This window comes from Musa acuminata, chromosome BXJ1-11, assembly GCF_036884655.1.
Source record: "Musa acuminata AAA Group cultivar baxijiao chromosome BXJ1-11, Cavendish_Baxijiao_AAA, whole genome shotgun sequence".
Lineage (NCBI taxonomy): Eukaryota > Viridiplantae > Streptophyta > Magnoliopsida > Zingiberales > Musaceae > Musa > Musa acuminata.
In genome coordinates this window covers 24360733-24383380 of record NC_088337.1, presented here as the reverse complement: position 1 = coordinate 24383380, position 22648 = coordinate 24360733, and the positions used below count along the sequence as shown (strand labels likewise).

The window sequence follows — 22648 nt, the reverse complement described above, 5'->3', positions numbered from 1 at the left end:
GATATTTATCACTTTATATTGATTATTGCATATATGCATATATATATTGTGATGTCCTTGGATCCGTGCAATGGGAATCAGATCATGATGAGATCACAATAATGAGACCGATTCACCTTTAAACACAGATCCTAAATAATTCCGGTCATAGGTTACTCACGAGGGACATCGTGATAACCGGACAGACTAGTGTGCTGTATACCCGTCCATATGATGGATGCAATTGGTCTCATAACTGCTCGTGTGGGGATACTAGGGATACAGTATATGTGCTCATTGGAGAATGAGTTCATTGATTGATCTACTTTTGGAATGCTGAATGGTTGATGATGCCTTATTGTCAGATAGCGATTTCATAGTCCTAGTGGTGTATTTGGTCCTTAGACTTGAGACACTAAGGATGCCTGTATGAGTGCTTCACTCTTTGATACCAGACTTATAGGTTTGGATGTCTCAGATCTAGTACAACTAGTCATTGGGAGTGGCAGTCGACCTTACGAGGGCTATTAAGTGTCGATAAAGGATCATCCACTCTCGGCGTCATGAGAGGAATATCTCATATGTTCTTGCTTAGACAAATCCCTAGCCATGGTCATTCGGGTTGAGAGAGAAAGAGTTCTCCGGGAGAATCCGATTAGAGCAAGACTCAAGAAGAAACCGTATGGGTCTGATAGCACCATGTCTGATATACGGTCTCTGGGATATTAAATGGATGAGGGACTATAGGTATACGGTAACTGAGGAGAGATAGGTCCAATGGATTGGATTCTCCTGTATCGTATGGGGACTACGGCGCAGTGGCATAGTACGTCCGTAGTCGATGAATCAAGTGAATTATTACAGAGATAATAATTCACTAAGTTAGAAGGAGTTCTGACAAATATGACTCATGGCCAGCTCGATATTGGGCCTAGAGGGTCACACACATATGGTAGGCATTGCGATAAGTAGAGGTTCGGATATAAGATATTTGCCAGAGCCTCTATCTTATTGGATATCCAATAAGCCCATGAATTATTGGATCCCAAGGATGAGATCCAATAAGAGCCTATGAGAGATTATTGGATAGAGATCCACTAATCTAAAAGGCTTGGGTAATTGGATGTAGATCGAATACCCACTAGGGGAGGATCCATTAGGTTTTGACAGGGGGCCTCTATAAATAAGAGGGATTTAGAGGCTCATAGGCTAGAGCCTTTGCTTGCCTCTCCTATTCTCCTTCCCCTCTCTACCTTAGAGTAGGCCTGGAGTTTTGAGGAGCGTCGTCGTAGCCTTGCTATGTGGATCACTACTAGAGAGGAGGACGCTTGACCTCCTTCACCCTCTCCTAAAGATCTATAAGGAAACAGGGATATACGATCTCCCTAGGTAACACAATCTACTCTATACATAGTTTTAAGTTTCGCGGATTATGCGCACCAATCTTTGCACGACGATGAACATCTCTTTGGGAATAGGGGATTTTGTTTTTCTTATTCTTCCGTTGCGCATGTGACGTCACCCCCAAGATTTCCCAACATAAGATATGCTATTCTTGAGCCAAGATATATGATCTTGATGTTCTTGTAATCCTCTTGCTATTCTAGAGAAGACTTATTGTAAACCTATTATCATTCCTATTGATAGTGGAAGTTTGAGGTGGACTATGGTCCCATGATTTTTCCCGTATTGGGTTTTTCACGTTAAAAATTTGGTCTTATTGTGTGATTGATTTATTGCTCTACTGTTTATACTATTCTGGTTGATATTTGCATTTTGATATCAAGTTGGTATTTTGATGAGGAACACATTTTGATACACAAAGAGGGAAAAGAATTATTCCGCTTTAACAGGTTTTTACCAATAAGTTGTTGGTCATATGTGAACTGGTCAACAAGGAGCGGGGTGATTTTGCTGATGCATGGTTTGAATGATGACCGATTGAGATGCATGACTTGAATATTAGACTGGCCGCGAGGCATGGCTTGGGCATTGGACTGGTCGAGATGTGACTCGAATATTGGACTGGCCACAAGGTGTGGCTCGGGCATTGGACTGGCCGAGATGTGACTCAAACATTTGGACTGGCCACGAGGTGTGGCTCGAGCATTGGACTAGCCGAGATGTGACTCGAATATTGGATTGGTCGCGAGGCATGGCTCGGGCATTGGACTGGTCGAGACGTGACTTGGACATTTAGACTAGCCGCAAGGCGTGGCTCGGGCATTGGATTGGCCAAGACATGACTTGGACATTTGGAATGGCCACAATGCATGGCTTGGGCATTGGATTGGCTGAGATGCGACTTGGATATTAGACTGGTTGTGAGGCGTGGCTCGGGCATTGGACTGGTTGCGAGACATAACTCGGGTGTTGGATTGGCCATGATGCGACTCCAATATTGGACTGGCCGCGAGGCATGGCTCGGGCACTAAAGATTGACGTGACCGAGCTTCATGGCTTGGGTACTGGGGACTGATGCGACTGAGCATTATGGCTCGGGCACTGAAGATTGACGTGACTGAGCTTCATGGTTCGAGTAATGGGGACTAAAACGACTAAGCTTCATGGCTCCGGTAATGGGGACTGATGTGACCAAGCTTCATTGCTCGGGTACTGGGGACTAATGCGACCGAGCACTAGGGCTTGGGCACTGAAGATTGATGCGACCAAGCATCATGGCTTGGGCACTAGGCGTTGAGGACTGACGTGAGCAAGCATCATGGCTTGGGTACTAAGGACTGACGTGATCGAGCTTCATGGCTCGAGTACTAGGGACTGATGCGACCAAGCATCATGGCTAGGGCATTGAAGACTGACGTGACCGAGCTTCATGGCTCGGGTATTGGGGACTGATGTGACCAAGATTCATAGCTCGGGCAATGGGGACTGATGTGACCGAGCACCATGGCTTGGGCACTGAAGACTGATGTGACCGAGCTTCATGGCTCGAGCAATGAGGACTGATGTGACCGAGCTTCATTACTCGAGTACTGAAGACTGATGCGACTGAGCATCATGGCTCGGGTATTGAGGACTGACGTAATCAAGCATCATGGCTCGGGTACTGAGGACTAACATGATCGAGCTTCATGGCTCGGGTACTGGGGACTGATGCGACCAAGCATCATGGCTCGGGCACTGAAGACTAACGTGACCGAGCTTCATGGCTCAGGTACTGGGGACTGATGAGACCGAGCTTCATAGCTCAGGCAATGGGGACTCATGTGACCGAGCACCATGGCTTGGGCACTGAAGACTAATACGATCGAGCTTTATGGCTCGGGCAATTGAGACTTATGTGACCGAGTTTCGTTGCTCGGGTACTGAAGACTGATGCGACCGAGCATCATGGCTCAAGTACTGAGCGCTGAGGACTGACGTGACCGGGCATCATGGCTCGGGTACTAAGGAATGATGTGATAGAGCTTCATGCCTCGGCCATGGCCGAAGCCGACTGGGGCGAGAGATTTCCCGCCTTAGGAATTTCATTTACGCTAGGAGCATTTACTTTCGGCGGGAGGCTCTTGTCTTGGCGGGAATATTTTTTCCTTGGAACTTGTGTTTCTACACTCTTTTATGAGTCATTATGGCAAGGTGAGCGGCTGCTTCACATTCGGGGAAGGTGGAGGGTCACCTCGGTTGGCAGAGCTTTCCTTTATAAACCCCTCCCATCTTGCGGGTTCTTTCTCAGTCATTCCAGTGCTCTAGCTCCCTTCCCCCTTTGTTTTCGTTGGTCGATTAGCAGTTCAGGTCGATCGGGATGTCCTCTTCATCCTCTTCCTCTTCTTCTTCTTCTTCTTCTTCTTCGTCTTTGTCTAGTCGGTCGGGGTCTGAGGTTGTAGCATCAAACTCAAGTAGTAAGAGGGATAGCTTGTCGTCGAGTGGCACCTCCCCCGTGAACGAGAAGATTGTATGGGTCCTTGAGGTCTCAAAATCGTTGCACGATTTTGATTCTATTGTCACTACGGTGCTATTCGGCTGCATCCGGGACCGTTATAGCATATCGATCGAATATGAGTTACATGCTCCTCGGCCTGGACAATGCGCCTATGACCTATTCCCTGACGAGTTCGGGCTGACTCTTGATGCGTTAGAGGCGGGGCTAAGGTTTCCTCTGCACCCGACGATTGAGGTTTGTCTCTCTTAGTGGTGAATTTCGTCTTCACAAATGGTGCCGAACTCATGGCGGTATATGGTGGTCTTTCTTGGGGAGTGTCACGGTGTGGGTATCACCCTGACCCGCTCGCTCTTCCTTACTTACTTTTGTCTTTCCAAAGGGCCGGGTGGTTACTACCTATTGTCCCGGGGCAGTTTTAGGGTAAGCAGGGCGCCTTCTAACAACAAGGGGTGGAAGGGCCATTACTTCTTTATTAGTCATAGTCGGGGATGGGGTTTTAAACTCCTATGGCCGGCTCGATCGATTAACAATACCTCCCCGGGGTTGTCTAACGGGGAATTTGAGCAGCTTGGGGGTTTGAAGGAGATTCTTTCTTCTTCCAGGGCGATTAGGAACATGGTCGAGGAGTGGTTGATTGAGGCGGGTCTTAGTTCGGCTTCTCACGTATGGTCTGAGCCCGTCCCCTTGCCTCTGCTCAAGCCATAGCTTTATCGTTTTTCATATTGTTGACTAACCCTTGACCTGTGGGCAGATATGATGAACCTCAAGGCAATGAGAGACATGCCTCGCATCTCAACGACTTCTCGCCCTTCCTCGTCATCCGCTCCTCCCTCGGAGGGTTGGACCCATCCGCACGATGGAGAAGCCCCGAGCAAGACCGTCCGTGGAAGAAGGCTAAGGTGGGGACCCGTAAGATGTCTGAGGCAGCAGCGGCTGAGGGAACTACTACCGTGTGGGGGGGGGTGAGCGCGGAGAAAGTTCTCAGGACACGCCCCTGACGGAGGTGTTGGCGGGAGCACGCACGGTAAGGAGCGTGTTCCCCTGTCGGGGGTGGAGCCTGGGAGGTCGGTTCGACCGGCGTCGATGCAAGACCTTTGTCGCATCCGACCGCAAACTAAGAACAAGCCTTTCTAAGCTCTATTGATGGGTGAATTACCTGATGGCAAGGCAAAGGCTTCCCTCGAGCCGCATTGGTCGGGGCTGACCGTGGGGACCCGCGTGTCGACTAATGGCTTCTCGTTCGTGGCGTATATCCATGGTGCGCTCGTCCCGACAGCAGTGAAGTAGGTGTATACCTCTCCATCGGAGGTGCTGATCAATAAAGCCGCCAAGTCCTTGGTCTGGGTAAGAATTCCACCTTCTTAATCTGCTTCGCGGTTTCTTCTTTCGATCACTAATTTTGCGCTGTCCTTGTGCAGAACCAACACTACTACATAGGGCTGATAGATCGAGTTCGGGACGCGGGTCGAGTAATCAGCAACATGGGGGATAAGATTTCCGAGCTTCATGGTCAAATCAAAGAATTAAAGCGGGGTTCTGCCCCGGAAGCTGTTGCGATGGCCGAGTAGCAAGTGACCAACCTGGAATCGGAGGTGGCTCGGCTGAAGTCTGAACTTGCGGATGCTGAGCGGGACCGAGCCATGCTTCGAGAAAAGCTTGCAGAGGCTCAGTGCCTATTGATGGAGTCCCGCAGGTCTGCTCGATGGAGGGCGAGCTACTAGACCTGTCGTGGGGTCTGGAGGCGGCTTGGGTAGAGACGAAGAAGGCTGAAGAAGCTCTTGCTGAGGAGGTTCGGGTGGTGCTTGAAAAGGGGAAGAAAATCTTATCATAGTACAAGGAATCGGTTGGTTTCCAGCTCGATCTGTAAAGGTCGGGCCAAGTTACTTATGAATACGCGTACCAAGTTGCTCTAGCTCGGTTCTGAGCTCCGTATCCTGATCTGGCGATCGAGGAAGATTCTTTCACCAACCTGCCTGAAGACGAGAATGTTGCGATGCCTGAGGAGGTGCCTTTTTGACGACAGCATGGGCGATCCCGAGGCCTAGGTCTATCTTCATGTATTTTTGGGTGATTGGTCAGAAGTTGTTCTATTTTTTGTTTGTCACGATCGATCGGGCTATGTAACCCTTTTGATTATTAATATAACTCTACTTTCTAGAACATAATTTTCATATCATGTGGGGGTTCTTGGACCGAACCCAGGGGTCCCCGCGCTGTGAACACTTGCTTAGACATATAACCTCTTTAAATTTGATATGTGCCAGGTCTTTAGTAACCGATCTCCTTCCTACCTCGTTACGTGGTAAGTTCCATCCCAAACAACTTTGGTTACTCGGTAGGGACCCTCCCAATTTGGGGCAAGCTTACCCCAGGTGCACATCGAGTCGATGACCTCAACCTTTCATAGGACCAAGTCGCCCAGCTTGATCAGTCATGGGCACACCCTTCAGTTGTAGAGTTTTGCAACAGTTTTTTTGTAAGCCAGGGTCCGAAGGTGTGCGTCGGCTCTTCACTCTTCCATGAGATCTAAGTTGTGTGGAGGCCTTCTTAGATGTACCCTTTTCGAAGTTCTCAATCCGAGGGGCCAAGAAGACTACTTTGGGAGGGAGCACCACCTTAGTTTCGAAAGCCAAACTAAAGGGTGACTCTCCCATGGCAGTTTTAGACGTTGTGCGGGAGGCCCATAGGATGCTCAGGAGCTCGTCGACCCACATACCACGAGCTCCGATGACTCTTCTCTTGAGGCCTTCTAGAAGAGTTTGGTTGGTTACCTTAGCCACACCATTGGTTTAAGGGTGAGCCATTGAGCTGAATCTCAACTGTATCATGTAATTTTCATAAAATTTTCTGAACTTGGCATTGTTGAACTATGTCCCATTGTCAGTGATGATGGCTTTCGGGATGCCAAAGCGGGTGATGATGTTCTTCCAGACGAATCGTTCGACTTGCCTCTTAGTGATGGACGCTAGTAGCTCGGCCTCGACCCATTTCATGAAGTAATCAAGCCCGATAACAAGGAGACTCTATTGTCCCGATGCTGGGGGAATGGACCGAGGTGGTCCATTCCCCACTGCATGAAAGGCCACGTGCAATCTATTGGGGTTAGTGGGACCATAGGTTGATGTTGTACCCGAGCATGCTTTTGGCATTGTTGATATCGCTATACATAAATCTTAGCATCCTGGTGCATGGTTGGCCAGTAATAACTTTGCCGGAGGATTTTGAAGGCTAGGGTTCGACTGCCACTATGCTCTCCACAAATTCCCTCGTGGACCTCAGTTAAAATTGCCTAGGCCTTGTCGGGGGCTAGGCACCTTAGGAGTAGCTTGGTGAATGATCTTCGGTAGAGTGGTCCATTTATCTCGCAATACCATGCTTGCGTATGCCGAAGTCCTCATGAGGCAGCTTTGTCGATTGGAAGCGTTCCATCCCTCTTGTAGCGGAGGATCTCCTCTATCCAGGTCGGGGTCGCATCAACTTCAATAATCTCCTTGGCCATGATGGTTCGGCAAGGGAGTTGCTCGACTTTGGGAAGAGGTAATTCGGTGCTTGGACTCGAGGCAAGCTTTACCAATGCGTCTGCTTGTGTGTTTTGCATCCGAGAAATCCTCGTCATCGTAAAGTGTTGGAAGCGGCCGACGAGCTATCTTGCCTTCAACAAGTACTCAAACATGGTTATGTCTTGAGCCTCATAGTCTTCGTTGATGTGACCAACCACCAACTGCGAGTCGTTGAAAACCTTAATGCTTCTTACCTAGAGCTCTAGGGCTATTCTAAGCCTGGCCAGGAGCACTTTGTATTCAGATTCGTTGTTGGTAGCTTTGAAACCAAAGCGAAGTGCGTGTTTGTACTGTTGGCCCTCGGGTCCCTTCAGGACGAGTCAGGCTCCTCCTCTTTTGATGTTTGCCAAACCATCCACATAAAGGGGCTCGGTGCTCACACTGCTATTATCCTCGGGAGGGGTTAACTCTGAGACAAAGTCAGCAAGGGCTTAAGCTTTTATGGTCATACTCGGGATGTATCATATGTTGAATTCTCTGAGCTCTACCGACCATTTGAGCATCCATCCTGATATGTCAAATTTAGATAGAATTTGCCTTAATGGTTGGTCGATCACTACCTGGATCGAGTGGGCTTGGAAATACGATCGCAACTTCTGGGCCGTCTATACAAGTGCCAAGGCTTGCTTCTTGATCGGTGGGTATCACACCTCAGGTCCATTTAGGATGTGGCTCATGTAGTAGACTGGTTGTTGTGCCCCTGAATCCTCCTTGATTAGGACTGAACTGACCGTATGTTCAGATGCTACAAGGTAGAGGCCAAGCGGTTCATCTGAAGCAACCGAGGTAAGTCGGGGTAGTTGGGCGAGGTGTTCCTTAAGCTGGGCAAAGGCCTCCTCGCATCCCGGGGTCCACTTAAAGTCCTTCGAGTTCCTCAAAGCTCAGAAAAAGGGGAGGCACTTGTCTTTGATTGGGATAGAAATCGGGTGAGAGCGGTAAGTCTACCAGTTAGATGTTGTACCTCCTTTACTAAGCGGGGGGATGCATGTTGATGATGGCTTGAACCTTCTCGGGGTTGGCGTCTATTCCCCTTTGGTGGATGATAAAGTCAAAGATTTTTTCTGAACTGACGTTGAAGGCACACTTGGCAGGGTTGAGGCGAATGTCGTCCTTCCTAATCGTCTTGAATGTTTTCGCCTGGTCTGCTAGGTGAGTTCAAGCGAACTTGCTTTTCATGATCATGTCGTCGATGTAAACCTCTATGTTTCTCTCGATCTAATGGGCGAATATCTTGTTCATCATTCTTTGGTATGTTGCTCCAGCATTCTTTAACCCAAATGACATGACCTTGTAGTAGTAGACTCCCTGGTGTGTGATGAAGGTAGTATGTCCCTGATCCTCGGGGGCCATTTTGATTTGATTGTATCCCGAGAAGGCATCCATGAACGAGAGAAGCTCATGTCCCGAGGTTACATCGATTAGTTGATCGATCCTTGGAAGTGGATAATAGTCCTTAGGGCAGACATGGTTGAGGTCAGTGTAGTCAACGCACATTCTCTAGCTTCCATTAGATTTTTTAACGAGGACTACATTTGATAACCAACAGGGGTTTGCCTCGGTGAAAGATCCCGTCACCAGTAACCACTCTGCTTCATCGCTTATTACCTTTTGTTGGTTGGGGACTAGCTTTCGTGGCCTCTGCTTCACTGGTCATGTTTGGGTGCGAATATTCAAGTAGTGCTGTGCTACCTTTCGATCAATCTCAGGCATGTCTTTTGGTGACTAAGCGAAAACATCAATATTTTTGGCCAAAAAGTTGATGAGTTGTACTGGTTCTTCTTCAGGGAGTTCTGACCCAATCATCACAATCCTGTCTAGTCGGTTTCTTTCTAGCAGAATTTCTAGGGTAGGTTCATTTGGTTCGGGATGCACTGACAGTTTTGCAGTGTCCCGAGGGTCAGCGATGCTCTTCTCATGCTTCTGTTTTTTGGGTAGCGTCATGACTGCCAGATAGCATCATCTTGATTCCCATGGGTTGCTCCGGACTTCCCTGACCCTAGCTCGGGTTGGGAATTTTATCGCCCAATGGTAGATGGAGATGACGGTTTTGAACTTGTTGAGGGTCAGGCGGCCTAGGATGGCGTTGTATTCCAAGGGGAGTTCCACAACCATAAAAGTCACATGACAGTCTTGGATTTGGGTTCTTCTCCTAAGGTGACCGGTAGAACAGCGATGCCGAGGGGAGAGATAGAGTCTCTCGCGAACCCTGTCAGTGCCGACATCATCAGAGTAAGATCTTCTTTTGTTAAGCCAAGCTTCTGGAAGGCATCGAAGTAGAGGATGTTTGAGGAACTCCTAGTGTCAACCATGATCTTTTTTACCTGAGCATTAGCAATCCTAACCGCGATCACTAGTGCGTCATCATGGTTGGGTTGCTCAGTTTCTTCTATTGGGAAAGTGATCTCGGGCTCCTGCCAATGTCTAGGGCATTTTCCCATAGTAGCTTGGGCATAAGCTTTTTGTCCCGACGTGGTATCTCCTCCCGAGGCCTTTTGATGTAGTGACCGAGGTGTCCCCAGCGAATGAGCTCTTCAATTTGGTTCTTCAAGTCGTGACATTCCTTAGTGTCATGACCATAGTCAAGATGAAATCGATAATATTTTGAATAATTTCTAAGTTCCCGAGGGGTCTTCATTAGATTAGGAGCTCTCAAAAGTCCTCTCTCTTTGATTTGAAGGAATATTTCTATTTTGGATGAATTCAATAGTGTGAGAGTGGGCTTCGGGAGTGGTAGGTCGGGTCAGTCGAGCCTTCTTCTTAGTGGGCCCGAAGTTTGCCCTCGCGATGACTCTGCATGGGGTCTCTTATGTGTTGGGAAATCTTGAGGGCGACATCACATGCGCAGCGGAAGAATAAGAAAAACAAAATCCCCTATTCCTAAAGAGATGTTCTCGTCGTGCAAAGATTGGTGCGTAAAATCCGCGAAACTTAAAACTGCATATAGAGTAGATTGTGTTACCTAGGGAGATCGTATATCCCTATTTCCTTGCAGATCTTTGGGAGAGGGTGAAGGAGGTCAAGCGTCCTCTCTAGCGGTGATCCACATAGCAGGGTTGGGACGACGCTCCTCAAAACTCCAGGCCTGCTTTAAGGTGGAGAGGGAGAGGAGAATAGGAGAGGCAAGCAAAGGCTCTAGCCTATGAGGCTCTGAATCCCTCCAATTTATAGAGGCCTCCTGTCAAAACCTAATGGATCCTCCCCTAGTGGATATTCGATCTGCATCCAATTACCCAAGCCTTTTAGATTAGTGGATCTCTATCCAATAATCTCTCATGGGCTCTTATTGGATCTCGTCCATGTGATCCAATAATTCATAGGCTTACTGGATGTCCAATAAGACAGGGGCTATGGCGGATATCTCATATCCGAACCTCTACTCATTGCAATGCCTACCATATATGTGTGACCCTCTAGGCCCAATATCGAGCTGGCCATGAGTCATACCTGTTAGAACTCCTTCTAACTTAGTGAATTATTATCTTCATAATAATTCACTCAACTCATCGACTACGGACATACTATACCACTATGCCGTAGTCTCCAAACGATATAGGGGAAACCAATCCATTGGACCTGTCTGTCCTCAGTTACCATGTACCTATAGTCCCTCATCCATATAATATCTCAGAGACCGTATATCGAGCATGGTGTTGTCAGACCCATATGGTTTCTACTCGACTCTCGCTCTAATCGAATTCTCTTGGAGAACTCTTTCTCTCTCAAGCCGAATGACCCTGGCTAGGGATTTGTCTAAGTAAGAACACATGGGATATTCCTCTCATGATGTTGAGAGTGGATGATCCTCTATCGACACTCAATAGCCCTCGTAAGGTCGACTGCCACTCTCAATGACCAGTTATACTAGATCTGGGACATCCAAACCTATAAGTATGATATCAAAGAGTGGGGCACTCATACAGGACATCATTGGTGTCTCAAGCCTAAGGACCAAATACATCACTAGGACTATGGAATCGTTGTCTGACAATAAGGCATCATTAGCCATCTAGCATTCCAAAAGCGGATCAATCAGTGAACTCATTCTCCAATGAGCACCTGTATTGTATCTCTAGTGTCCCCACATGAGCAGCTATGAGACCAACTGCATCCATCATATGGACGGGTATACAGCACACTAGTCTGTCCGGTTATCACGATGTCCCTATCGAGTAACCTATGATCGGGATTATTTAGGATCTGTGTTTAAAGGTGAATCGGTCTCATTATTGTAATTTCATCAGGATCCAAGGACATCATAATATATACATGCATATATGCAATAATCAATATAAAGTGATAAATGCCAAAATATAATAAGCAAAAAGATTTCGTGTCAAGTCACACGTGCCATCACTCACGTGATTGGCTTGTTGGGCACCTATGACTAACAATCTCCCACTTGACTTAAAGCTAATCACTTATGTGTCTTATCCCCATCAGACCCCTATGACGCTCAAAGACAATTTGAGACAACGGCTTTGTCAGTGGATCTGTAATGTTATCTTCGGATGGAACTCTTTCCACTACTATATCTCCTCGGGTTACGATCTCTCTGATAAGGTGGAACCTCCTCAGAACATGCTTAGATTTCTGATAAGACCTGGGTTCCTTCACTTGAGCAATTGCCCCGTTGTTGTCGCAATATAAGGAAATCAGCTCCTCACTATCTGGCACGATTCTCAAATCTGTGATGAACTTCTTCACCCAGACTCCCTCCTTTGCTGCATCTGATGCAGCAATGTACTCCGCCTTTGTGGTCGAGTCAGCAGTAGTATCTTGCATGAAACTCTTCTAGCACACTGCTCCTCTATTCAATGTGTACACATACCCCGAATTTGACTTGCTATCATCGACATCAGACTGAAAACTCGAGTCTGTGTAGCCTTCAACCTTGAGGCTACTATCTCCATATACTAGTAAGAGATCCTTAGTCCTTCTCAAGTACTTAAGGATACACTTTATTACTTTTCGGTGCTCTAAGCCTGGATCCGCTTGATACCTGCTCGTGACACTCAGAGCATGTGCTATATCAGGCCTAGTACATAGCATGACATACATGATAGACCCTATCACTGAGGCATAAGATATTATATCTATGTTCGCATTTTCTTCTGGAGTCTTTGGGGAGATACTCTTAGAAAGCGATATCCCATGTCTCATCGGTATGAGACCTCTCTTGGAATTTTCCATGCCAAACCTTTTAACAATGGTTTCTATGTACCTGGACTGGGACAAGCTAAGCATCCTCTTGGATCTGTCTCTATAGATTTGAATCCCTAAGGTATAGGATGCTTCCCCTAAGTCCTTCATAGAGAAGTGTCTAGATAACCAAGCCTTTACTGTAGATAGCATTCCTACGTCATCCCAATGATCAGGATGTCATCCACATATAACATCAAAAATGTGATAGCGCTCCCACTTAACTTCCTGTATACACAAGGCTCATCTTCGTTCTTAATGAAGTCATAAGATCTGATTGCCTCATCAAATCTTATGTTCCAACTTCGGGAAGCTTGCTTTAGTCCATAAATGGATCTAAGCAATCTACACACCTTATCTGGGAAGTTCTTTGACACGAATCCCTCAGGTTGTATCATATACACCTCCTCCTTGAGGTTCCCATTGAGGAATGCAGTTTTCATATCTATCTGCCAGATCTCATAATCATAGTATGTTGCAATAGCCAATGGAATTCGGATGGATTTTAGCATTGCTACGGGTGCGAATGTTTCGTTATAGTCAATACTTTACCTTTGATGATACTCCTTAGCCACTAGCCTTGCTTTATAGGTCTCTATCTTTCTATCTACTCCTATTCGGCCTCCGAATCACCATGGTCTCGAGGGACTCGACCAACCATGATGCTCAGTTAAGTCAACACCTTCGTTACAAGATGAGTCTGATTTAATGATATACCCTCGAGGGACTCGACCAAGCATACTATGTCCTCAGGTCATCGGTGACATCTCTATGTCGTAAGCAAGATAGCGAGTCACGATATAGGTGAGCCTCGAGGGACTCGACCAACTCAACCTACACCGGGAATCGGTTCCTACCTATAATGATGGAAGGCCACGTGGGTCAATCTAATTGCCTTACGTTTACCGACTTAATATTATTGAGAGAGAAGTTTCTATAATTTGATCTCCTAATATGACATATCACACATATACATATTTAATATATATCTACATAGCATGCAAATTTATATACAAATCTAGTATGTGTATAAGCAATCACACCAGATGATCATGGACCACAACCTAATGTGGTCAGGCCAGAGCCAGTAGGCCTAATCACTCACATCAAGATTTATTTGTGCAACGGTGCACCTCCATGCCCTATGATCGTCCATCTCGTCCACACATCAAACATCACATGTACAAATCATTATCATGTAGGAGTACTAGATAATAATAAAAAATAATAATCAATTAAACTTTTTAATTAATTAATATTTTCAAATCAAGGATATGTAAGGAATTTTCTAAATTCTAAGGGTATTTTCATAATTTAGATAAAAAAGACATAATTAAAATTTCCAAAATTCATAGGGGTAAAACTATCTTTTTATCCAAGAATGCCCTAATGCCCTACTCCCTTGTTGCCACCGCCGCCGCCACCCTGCTGGCGGTGGCCTGCGCGGCGAGGCAAGGGCGCTGCCCTCGCTTGTAGGCGGCACGCCCGCTGGCGGCGTTGCCCTTGCAGGTGGGCGCCCCCGCGGGCGGTTCTGCCCGCGGGGCAGCGCCCGCAGGCGGTGCTGCGTCGCGGGCGGTTCTGCCCGCGGGGCAACGCTTGCAGGCGGTGCTGTCTCACCGGGTGATCGCCCCTACGGGGGGGTTTTGCCTGCGGGAGCAGCGGCGGCAAGCGCCGTTGCCCTACGGCGCCTCACCCCGTGGGAGAAGCGGCCGTAGGCGCCTCTGCCCACAGGCTGCTAGCCCCATCGACCATAAGGCTGCTGCAAGCAGGCCGTTGGCCGATTGCTGCAGGCATAGCGCTTGCGCATGTGCCGGCGCCGTGCTGCCTGGCTGCGGTTGCCGTTGTAGGTGGCTGCAGGCACGTAGATCGAGGGCAGCATCTGCCCTTCCTTGGTTTTGCGTCAACGATTTTAACGTCAAAATTCTTCCTAAACACAACACACATAGTTCAAAACCAATCATTCGCACGAACAACCTGACTCTTATACCACTATTGGAAAATGTTGGGGGCGATATCACATGCGCAGCGGAAGAACAAGAAAAACAAAATCTCCTATTCCTAAAGAGATGTTCGTCGTCGTGCAAAGATTAATGCGCAAAATTCATGAAATTTAAAACTGCATATAGAGTAGATTGTGTAACCTAGGAAGATCGTATATCCCTGTTTCCTTACAAATCTTTAGGAGAGGGTGAAGGAGGTCAAGCATCCTTCTCTCTAACGGTGATCCACACAACAGGGCTATGACGATGCTCCTCAAAACTCCAGGCCTGCTCTAAGGTGGAGAGGGGGAGGAGAATAGGAGAGGCAAGCAAAGGCTCTAGCCTATGAGGCTTTGAATCCTAATGGATCCTCCCATAGTGGGGATTCGATCTGCATCCAATTACCCAAGCTTTTTAGATTAGTGGATCTCTATCCAATAATCTCTCATGGGCTCTTATTGGATCTCGTCCATGAAATCCAATAATTCAGGGGCTTATTGGATATCAAATAAGACAGGGGCTCTGGCGGATATCTCATATTTGAACCTCTACTCATCGCAATGCCTACCATATGTGTGTGACCCTCTAGGCCCAATATCGAGTTGGCTGTGAGTCATACCTGTCAGAAGTCCTTCTAACTTAGTGAATTATTATCTCTATAATAATTCACTCGACTCATCGACTACGGATGTACTAGGCCACTACGCCATAGTCCCTAAACGATACAGGGGAAACCAATCCATTGGACCTGTCTATCCTCAGTTACCGTGTACCTATAGTCCCTCATCCATATAATATCCCAGAGACCATATATCAAGCATGGTGTTGTCAGACCCATATGGTTTTTACTCGAGTCTCGCTCTAATCGGATTCTCCCGGAGAACTCTTTCTCTCTCAACCCGAATGACCCTGGCTAGGGATTTATCTGAGCAAGAATACATGGGATATTTATCTCATGACACTGAGAGTAGATGATCCTCTATCGACACTCAATAGCCCTCGTAAGGTCAACTACCACTCTAAATGACCAACTGTACTAGATCTGGGATATCCAAACCTATAAGTCTGATATCAAAGAGCGGAGCACTCATATAGGACATCCTTGGTGTCTCAAGTCTAAGGACTAAATACACCACTAGGACTATAGAATTGCTGTCTGACAATAAGGCATCATCAACCATCTAACATTTCAAAAGCAGATCAATCAGTGAACTCATTCTCCAATGAGCACCTGTACTGTATCCCTAGTGTCCCCACACGAGCAGCTATGAGACTAGCTGCATCTATCATATGGACAGGTATACAACATATCAGTCTGTCCAGTTATCATGATATCCCTCTCGAGTAACCTATGATCGGGATTATTTAGGATCTGTGTTTAAAGGTGAATCGATCTCATTATTGTGATCTCATCATGATCCGATTCCCATTGCACGAATCCAAGGACATCACAATATATACATGCACATATACAATAATCAATATAAAGTGATAAATACCAAACTATAATATGCAAAAAGATTTCGTGTCAAGTCACACGTGCCATCACTCACGTGATTGGCTTGCTGGACACCTATGACTAGCATTATGCTCTTCACGTATTCTTGCCATTAGTGCCTCGACAGCTATATATTGGTTCACGCGTTGAAGCATCTCAGGGACAGTCATTGCCGGTTGTTCGACTAGTGACCAGAAGATTCTGGACGGTCGCAGACCCATCAGAAATGCCTGTATAAGCAGAGAAGGGTGATTGTCAGGGATTCCTCTAGTCATAGTAGTGAAACGGGTGACGAACTTGGAGAGCAGCTCGTCGTCTTTTTAGTTGAGGCTGAGGAATATGACCACGAATGGCCTTGGTCATGCACTGGCAAGGAAATTAAGCTTAAAGTCTTTTTCCAACTGGTTGAAGGATGCAACCGAGGCCGACCTAAGCCGGCTATACCACATCCGCGCTGGGCCTCAGAGAGTTGTAGGGAAGGCTCGGCACATTAAGGCATCCGAAGTATCATACAGGTCCATCTGGGCTCGAAATGCTACAACATGTTTCGTTGGGTCGGAGCTGTTGTCATAGGCTTCGAGCGCAGGAAGATGAAAGCTTTGCAGGATAGGCTTGTCTTCGATCTCCTGTATAAAGGGTGACCCTCTCGGGAGAACCTCACCAAGCTCCTCCTTGGATTTGTGGAACTCTCTTTGGACTTCGTTAAGACGTCGATTAACCGATCGTAGCTGAGCCCGGAGAGAGTCTATCGAGTCAGATGACAATGTGTCACGGTCGGGAGTGCTATACTCACGTATCAACCTCGGATTCTCCGATAGCTCCTCAAATGATGGGGTAACATTCACCGTAGTGGGCTGTTGAGGAGCCGTTGGTGATGGGGGGCCAAGAGTTGTCGGTTGTAATGGTTGAGGCAACGCCGATTATTGGGCGAGCTGAGGGACTAAAGGGATAATGGTCTGCATCATCCCTGCCAAAGCTTGGACCTAATGAGTGAGGCTAAGGAACACCTTAGTTGAGACGACATGCTGACCCATGCTAGTCCTGAGAGGTGACAGTCTAGGATCATTGAATAGTCTCTAATAGTTGCTTGGGGTGTTTCCTCCTAGGTTTGGAGGGAGCAGGGGTTGTCCTCCGAACTCGGAGGTCGGGTGTGGCTCCTCTCCGAGACGCTCCAAGTTGTTCGATTGCGAGCATTCTTGCTATTAGGATCAAGAGGTTGGCACTAAGAGGGGGGGTGAATTAGTGCAGCGGTAAAAACTACGTCGGTTTGAAAAACTTCGTACGATAAAAATTGTTTCCGATGAAAAATCGATTTTAGAAACTTAACTTGAAAGCATACGTAATGAATTGAAGGCAGTAAGCACTTAAGGAGGTTTGCAGTAAGGTAATAGCAAGAATAAAATGCAAACTAGAGAACATGCCAATTTATAGTGGTTTGATCGTCGTGACCTACATCCACTCCTCCGATTCCTCTTCCGTCGAGGCCACCGGCATCCACTATCAATCTTCCTTTATAGGCGAAGATCAACCTCCTTCTTACACCCCTCTTCTCCTTTTACTGGGTTTAGGAGACAACCCTTACAAGCACTCACTCTCCTCTTATAGAATTCTAACACTTAGACTAGAGGAGGATTCTCACAAGAGATTTCTACAGCGTTTTTCTACTTTTGAACTCTTTGTGATTGTGTGTTTTAACCAAGGATGAGATGGGTATTTATAGGTTTCAAGTTGATTCAAACTTAGAGCCTAAAACTTTGCCATCCTAGGTTCCTCGGGCATGGGCGGAACCACCACCTGCGTTGGGCGGTACCACCGCCTGACATAGTCTCGAAGACTGTGCCATGACGGTGAGACTTCTTGGGGTACTGTTTGGGCCTCTCATTGGGCCTAACACAATTTTTACATGGGCCTAGCTGGCCCCTAAATGGGTTGGCCCAAATCCAAACCCAATTACGTGCTAACTACGATTCCTAAGACATTCTAAGCTAAATAGGTCTATAAGTCTTAGTTCTTCTGACGATCTTTCGACAAACTTCCGACGATCACTCGGCAATATTCCATTGAACTCCTGGTAAGCTCCTGGACTTCATGACAATCTTCTTGGCGAGTTCCGATGAGCTTCTCTAGCAAGCTCCGAGACTTCTCGATTGGTTCCGCCAGAACTTCCGACGAACTCTCGAACTCCTAATGAAGTCACGTCCTTGACTCCAGGACTTCATTTTGCTTCATGTCTTACTATCGTAGTTAATCCTGCACGTATAAAAACATACTTCGATCTAGACAATTAATACTAAGCATTAATCTTGTTGTTCAGCATGTCATCGGTCCGTCGACGCTTCGTCTGATTCTTCGACGCATCGTCCTCTCTTGTGGTCTATTACCCAATCGGCCAGTTGACTTTACAACTCTGATATCCTTAGCGCAATATTTGCTCTTTTTGGCCCGATGCCCGAATCTATGGCCCGAAGCCTCCTATCGATACATCGACCAATCCACCGGCTCGATGTCCAATCCTCTTACATGTTTTCCTCTAGCACAACATGATTCTTCTTGCTTTAATTGTCTTATCCTGATCGAAGCATCCTGTGTCACTCAAAACGCAGATCAAATCATAAATAATTATCAATTAGTTTTATCATCAAAATATGAGATTCAACACTTGCAACATCGGGTCCTCCTTCTAATGCTAAAATGTTGGTGAACATTTACGTCGTGGCCGAGGTGTCAGCACGGCTCGGTCCAGTCCCGAATGTACAAGGTCGCCCACATGGATACTCGGGTGGTGAGGGGGAGCGTCATCCCCCGAGCGTGGTCTTCTCTTTTAGCGAGTAGCCTGCTTCTCCACCGTTGGACTCCTATACACAAGTCGAGGTTGGGAGGGGGATTTCCTGACTCAACCCCTCCGAAGCTTAAGTTAGCTTTTGACAGAATGAGAGAGAGTTGAGTGTTCGAAATCCCTCTAATCCCCTGGCCCTGACCAAGTGACGAGCTTTTATACTTGTATATGGGGAACGATCTTACCCCATACGTTAATGATCACTGACTCTTTAAGCGGTCGGCCCATGCCTCTACGCTCGACGGCGCCGTTCTGGTCGATGTGTTTGGATTGTCCTTGAGCGGCACCATCCCGATCATTCCGGGATGGCTTTGTACTCGATGCGTCACTCTAGTCAATGTGTGCAGATCGTCCCTGAGCAGCATCGTCCTGATCATTCTAGGGTGGCTCTGTACTCGATAGCACCATTCCAAACCTTCCGAGGTAGCTTCAACAGTGTCGCTTATGCGGTCCTACACAGGCTGGGGGGGGGATGGTCACATTGTCTGAACTGTCAATGTGGTCTGCTACATCAGCTTATAAATTCCACATCGGTACTATTGTGGCTATGATAAGCTATCAAATTGTGCCCTATCAATACCTCAACTTCATATTTGAAAGTGCATCTTGATTGGCTCTTTAGCCCATCGGATAATCAAAATCTATTATAATATTAAATAATTTAATTTTTTCACAGATTAAAAAAATAAAAAGACAAAACCACATTATTTTATATTGACGGCTAATTATGTTATGTAATAATTGATTTGTGAGATTCCTGATTTAGAGGCCTTTTCTCCGTAATAATTTTTTTTAACATAACCTCAATTTGTTCTGATATTTAACATTCGTTTATGAATTATCGTGGGTTAAATTTCCCTAAAATATGTATATTTCGTCGGAATTGTACTCGAACATCTTTGATTGGGTTTAGTTTGGGCTCGAACTAACCTCAAATTTCCTTATTTTTTATCAATTGAAAGTTCTTCCAATATTTATTAGGTAATTTTCTAAATCTTATTTTTTAAAAAAGGAAACTAATCAATCAAATTATTCCTTGATTTTCTAAACTCTTTCAGGGACCAATCCATGATTACTAAACCTACCACTGTTATCAATTTTTAGGTCTTAGTTATTTGTCAAATTTTCACTATATATTTTAGAAACTTAATTTCTCCATCTTTCCTTAATTTTGTTATGTATCTGATATTACCTAATCGTTGCTCTTTCTTTTTATAGCCTTAGCAATTTGAAATGTATACTTCTCTCCATGCCTAACTTATATAAAAGTCATTATATGTTTTATGTCTTGTTATATTGACAGTTTTCCTTTTTTTTTTTGGGTCTCCTATTCAGATGTTATATTCACACACGCACACACACAGCCCTCCTAACCAGTTTGTTCGTAGGCTAAATGATTTGTCGGTTTCCGGACGTTGCATCTGTTATTTAGACTTGTCCGCTGGAGTTGGCTCGAGTTCCATGTTAGATATCCCTCTACATAAACATATATTGACACTAATAACAACGATCAGAGTGGCGCAGCGGAAGCGTGGTGGGCCCATAACCCACAGGTCCCAGGATCGAAACCTGGCTCTGATATCAGAGGGAAATTTGAAGTTCTTTTTTTTTTTAGAAAACATTTTACGTGAGATAATAACAACTTCGATGTTTCGGATGACACTGGCCGGAAGAAGTTCTCGGTGTGGGCGTACGAAGAGCTGGAGAAGGGAAGAAACATCAAGAGCGCCATGGACAAGAGGCTCTCCGAGCAGGACGTGGACATGGAGCAGCTGGAGAGGGCGCTACTGGTGAGCTTATGGTGCATCCAGGAGCAGCCCTCGCAGAGACCGTCGATGGGGAAGGTTGTGCAGATGCTGGAAGGGGTTTCGGCCATAGACAGGCCTCCGGCTCCGAAGGCCGCAGATGGTGGCTTGGCGGCTGTCACTAGCAGCAGCGCGAACACCAGCATCACCGTTTTCGCTACGTCATCTCCGCTTCAGCCTTCATCGGGCTCATCGTATTCGATTGCAAACTCACCATTGGTTTCCAAGAGGAACTTAGTCATACCTGGTCGTCCCAGACCAATCTTCCTCGCACAATGTTATCGAGACACGAGGTGTTGGATTGTATGATTGATTACATGGAACCAATGGACTTGGAAATATGCTACATTAGTTTTTAAAGGTTAATTACGTATTACTAGTTAGTTATTATGTTTAACAACTTAGTCTTTACATTTTTTAAGTTACATTGATATTTCCAAGTGAAATATTTAAATTTATATATCTTAATATCATCGATTTTACTGACGGAATATGAAAATAAAAAATAAAAAAATATTTAATATTTCAATTGGTGGTGGTAGGTGACATTAGCGGTAACGAATGACGACATTGCTAGAGGCTACGAGTGGCTATTATGGATGAGGGGACTGATTGCGAGAGGTGAGGGTCGTTCGGTAATTGTGTCGATAACAGATACGTCGATATACTCAATGTTAAATTTTGAGACCCACAATTTTCTACCGTTGTCGAATATGTCCGTTAGGAGCTCGACAATCACTCACTTGCCAACCTTCTAAGGCTTCCATTTTCGGTCGACGATAACCACAACGAATAGAATTCCTCCTTCGACAAACCCTCTCATTTTTCATGCCCATGTTAAAACTGACGTGATAGCGGGGAGAGCAGTAGGAGCTTCAGTGACCCTAGTTTTTGATCGAGCAATCTATCCAATGGGTCAGCAGTGAGGTTGTCATCATCTTTACCATAGATGTCGCTGTTGAATCTCGGATTTTGATGATGAAGTCAATTGATGGGTTAATTGATCTAATCCATATTATTGAGTTAAGTGTGCAGGATTAACTACGATAGCTTGAACACATAAAGCAAGTTTACCGGAGTCAAGTTCAATGGGTGTTTGAGAGTCCGCCGAAAGTCCGAAGAATCATCGGAAGTGCTGCCGAAACCAACCGAGAAAGAATCGGGGACTTGCCTTTGTTTTCGGAAGTCCACCGAAAAGATCGTCGGAGGTTCGCGGAGATCACCCAGAAGGTTCGAATACTTGCCAAAGACTCGTTGAACTCACCACTGTTGAATCTCGGATTTTGATGATGAAGTCAATTGTCATTTGTTGTCTAATCTATGTGTTGAGATAAGTGTGCAGGATTAACTACGATAAAAGTTAGACAAGCAGCAGGAGTTGCGCCGGAGTCAAGTTCATGATCACGTTGGGAGTTCGAGAGTTCGACGGAAGTTCGGACGGTCCTCGGAGGTTCTGCGAGAACAGATCCGAGAAGTCCAGAAGCTTGCCAAGCGAAGCTCGTCGGAACTCGCCAAGTGGATCGTCGCAAAGTCCAGGAGTTTGCCGGAAGTCCGCAGGAGCATCACCGAGGGTTCATCGGATGATCGACGGAAGTTCGCCGGAAACTCGCCGAAAGAAGCGATTGACGCACCGAAGCAAAGCTGCAGAAATTGTCTTAGATTTAATCATAGTTAGCACGTTGATTAAGTTGGAAAATGGGAGGTGATCCCATTGGCTTAATCTTGGGGCAATTGGGCCCCTGAAAGACTGAAATTGGGCCGAATGGAGCTAACCATTCGGACCCTGATTGCACCAGGAGGTGCAACTGCCCAGGCCAGGAGGTGGCACCGCCTGGGCTAAGTCTCCCAGCGAGACTGGGCGGTGCAACCGCCCCAGCCAGGAGGTGGCACC

The 22648-nt window shown here is 46.3% G+C and overlaps 1 protein-coding gene and 1 long non-coding RNA gene across 2 annotated transcripts; both read left to right on the top strand.

Annotated features, from left to right (window-relative positions):
• The first annotated feature begins 4668 nt into the window (after window positions 1–4668).
• Window positions 4669–5700, top strand: LOC135596618 (uncharacterized). Its single transcript, XR_010480979.1, has 2 exons — window positions 4669–5224; window positions 5299–5700. It is a non-coding gene; the product is annotated as an uncharacterized LOC135596618 (long non-coding RNA).
• A 13557-nt stretch (window positions 5701–19257) lies between these two features.
• On the top strand, window positions 19258–21066 carry LOC135596456 (G-type lectin S-receptor-like serine/threonine-protein kinase At1g34300). Its single transcript, XM_065088501.1, has 2 exons — window positions 19258–19375; window positions 20585–21066. The coding sequence occupies exons 1-2, from the start codon at window positions 19258–19260 to the stop codon at window positions 21064–21066; spliced, it is 600 nt and encodes a 199-aa protein (XP_064944573.1).
• The last annotated feature ends 1582 nt before the right edge of the window (window positions 21067–22648 follow it).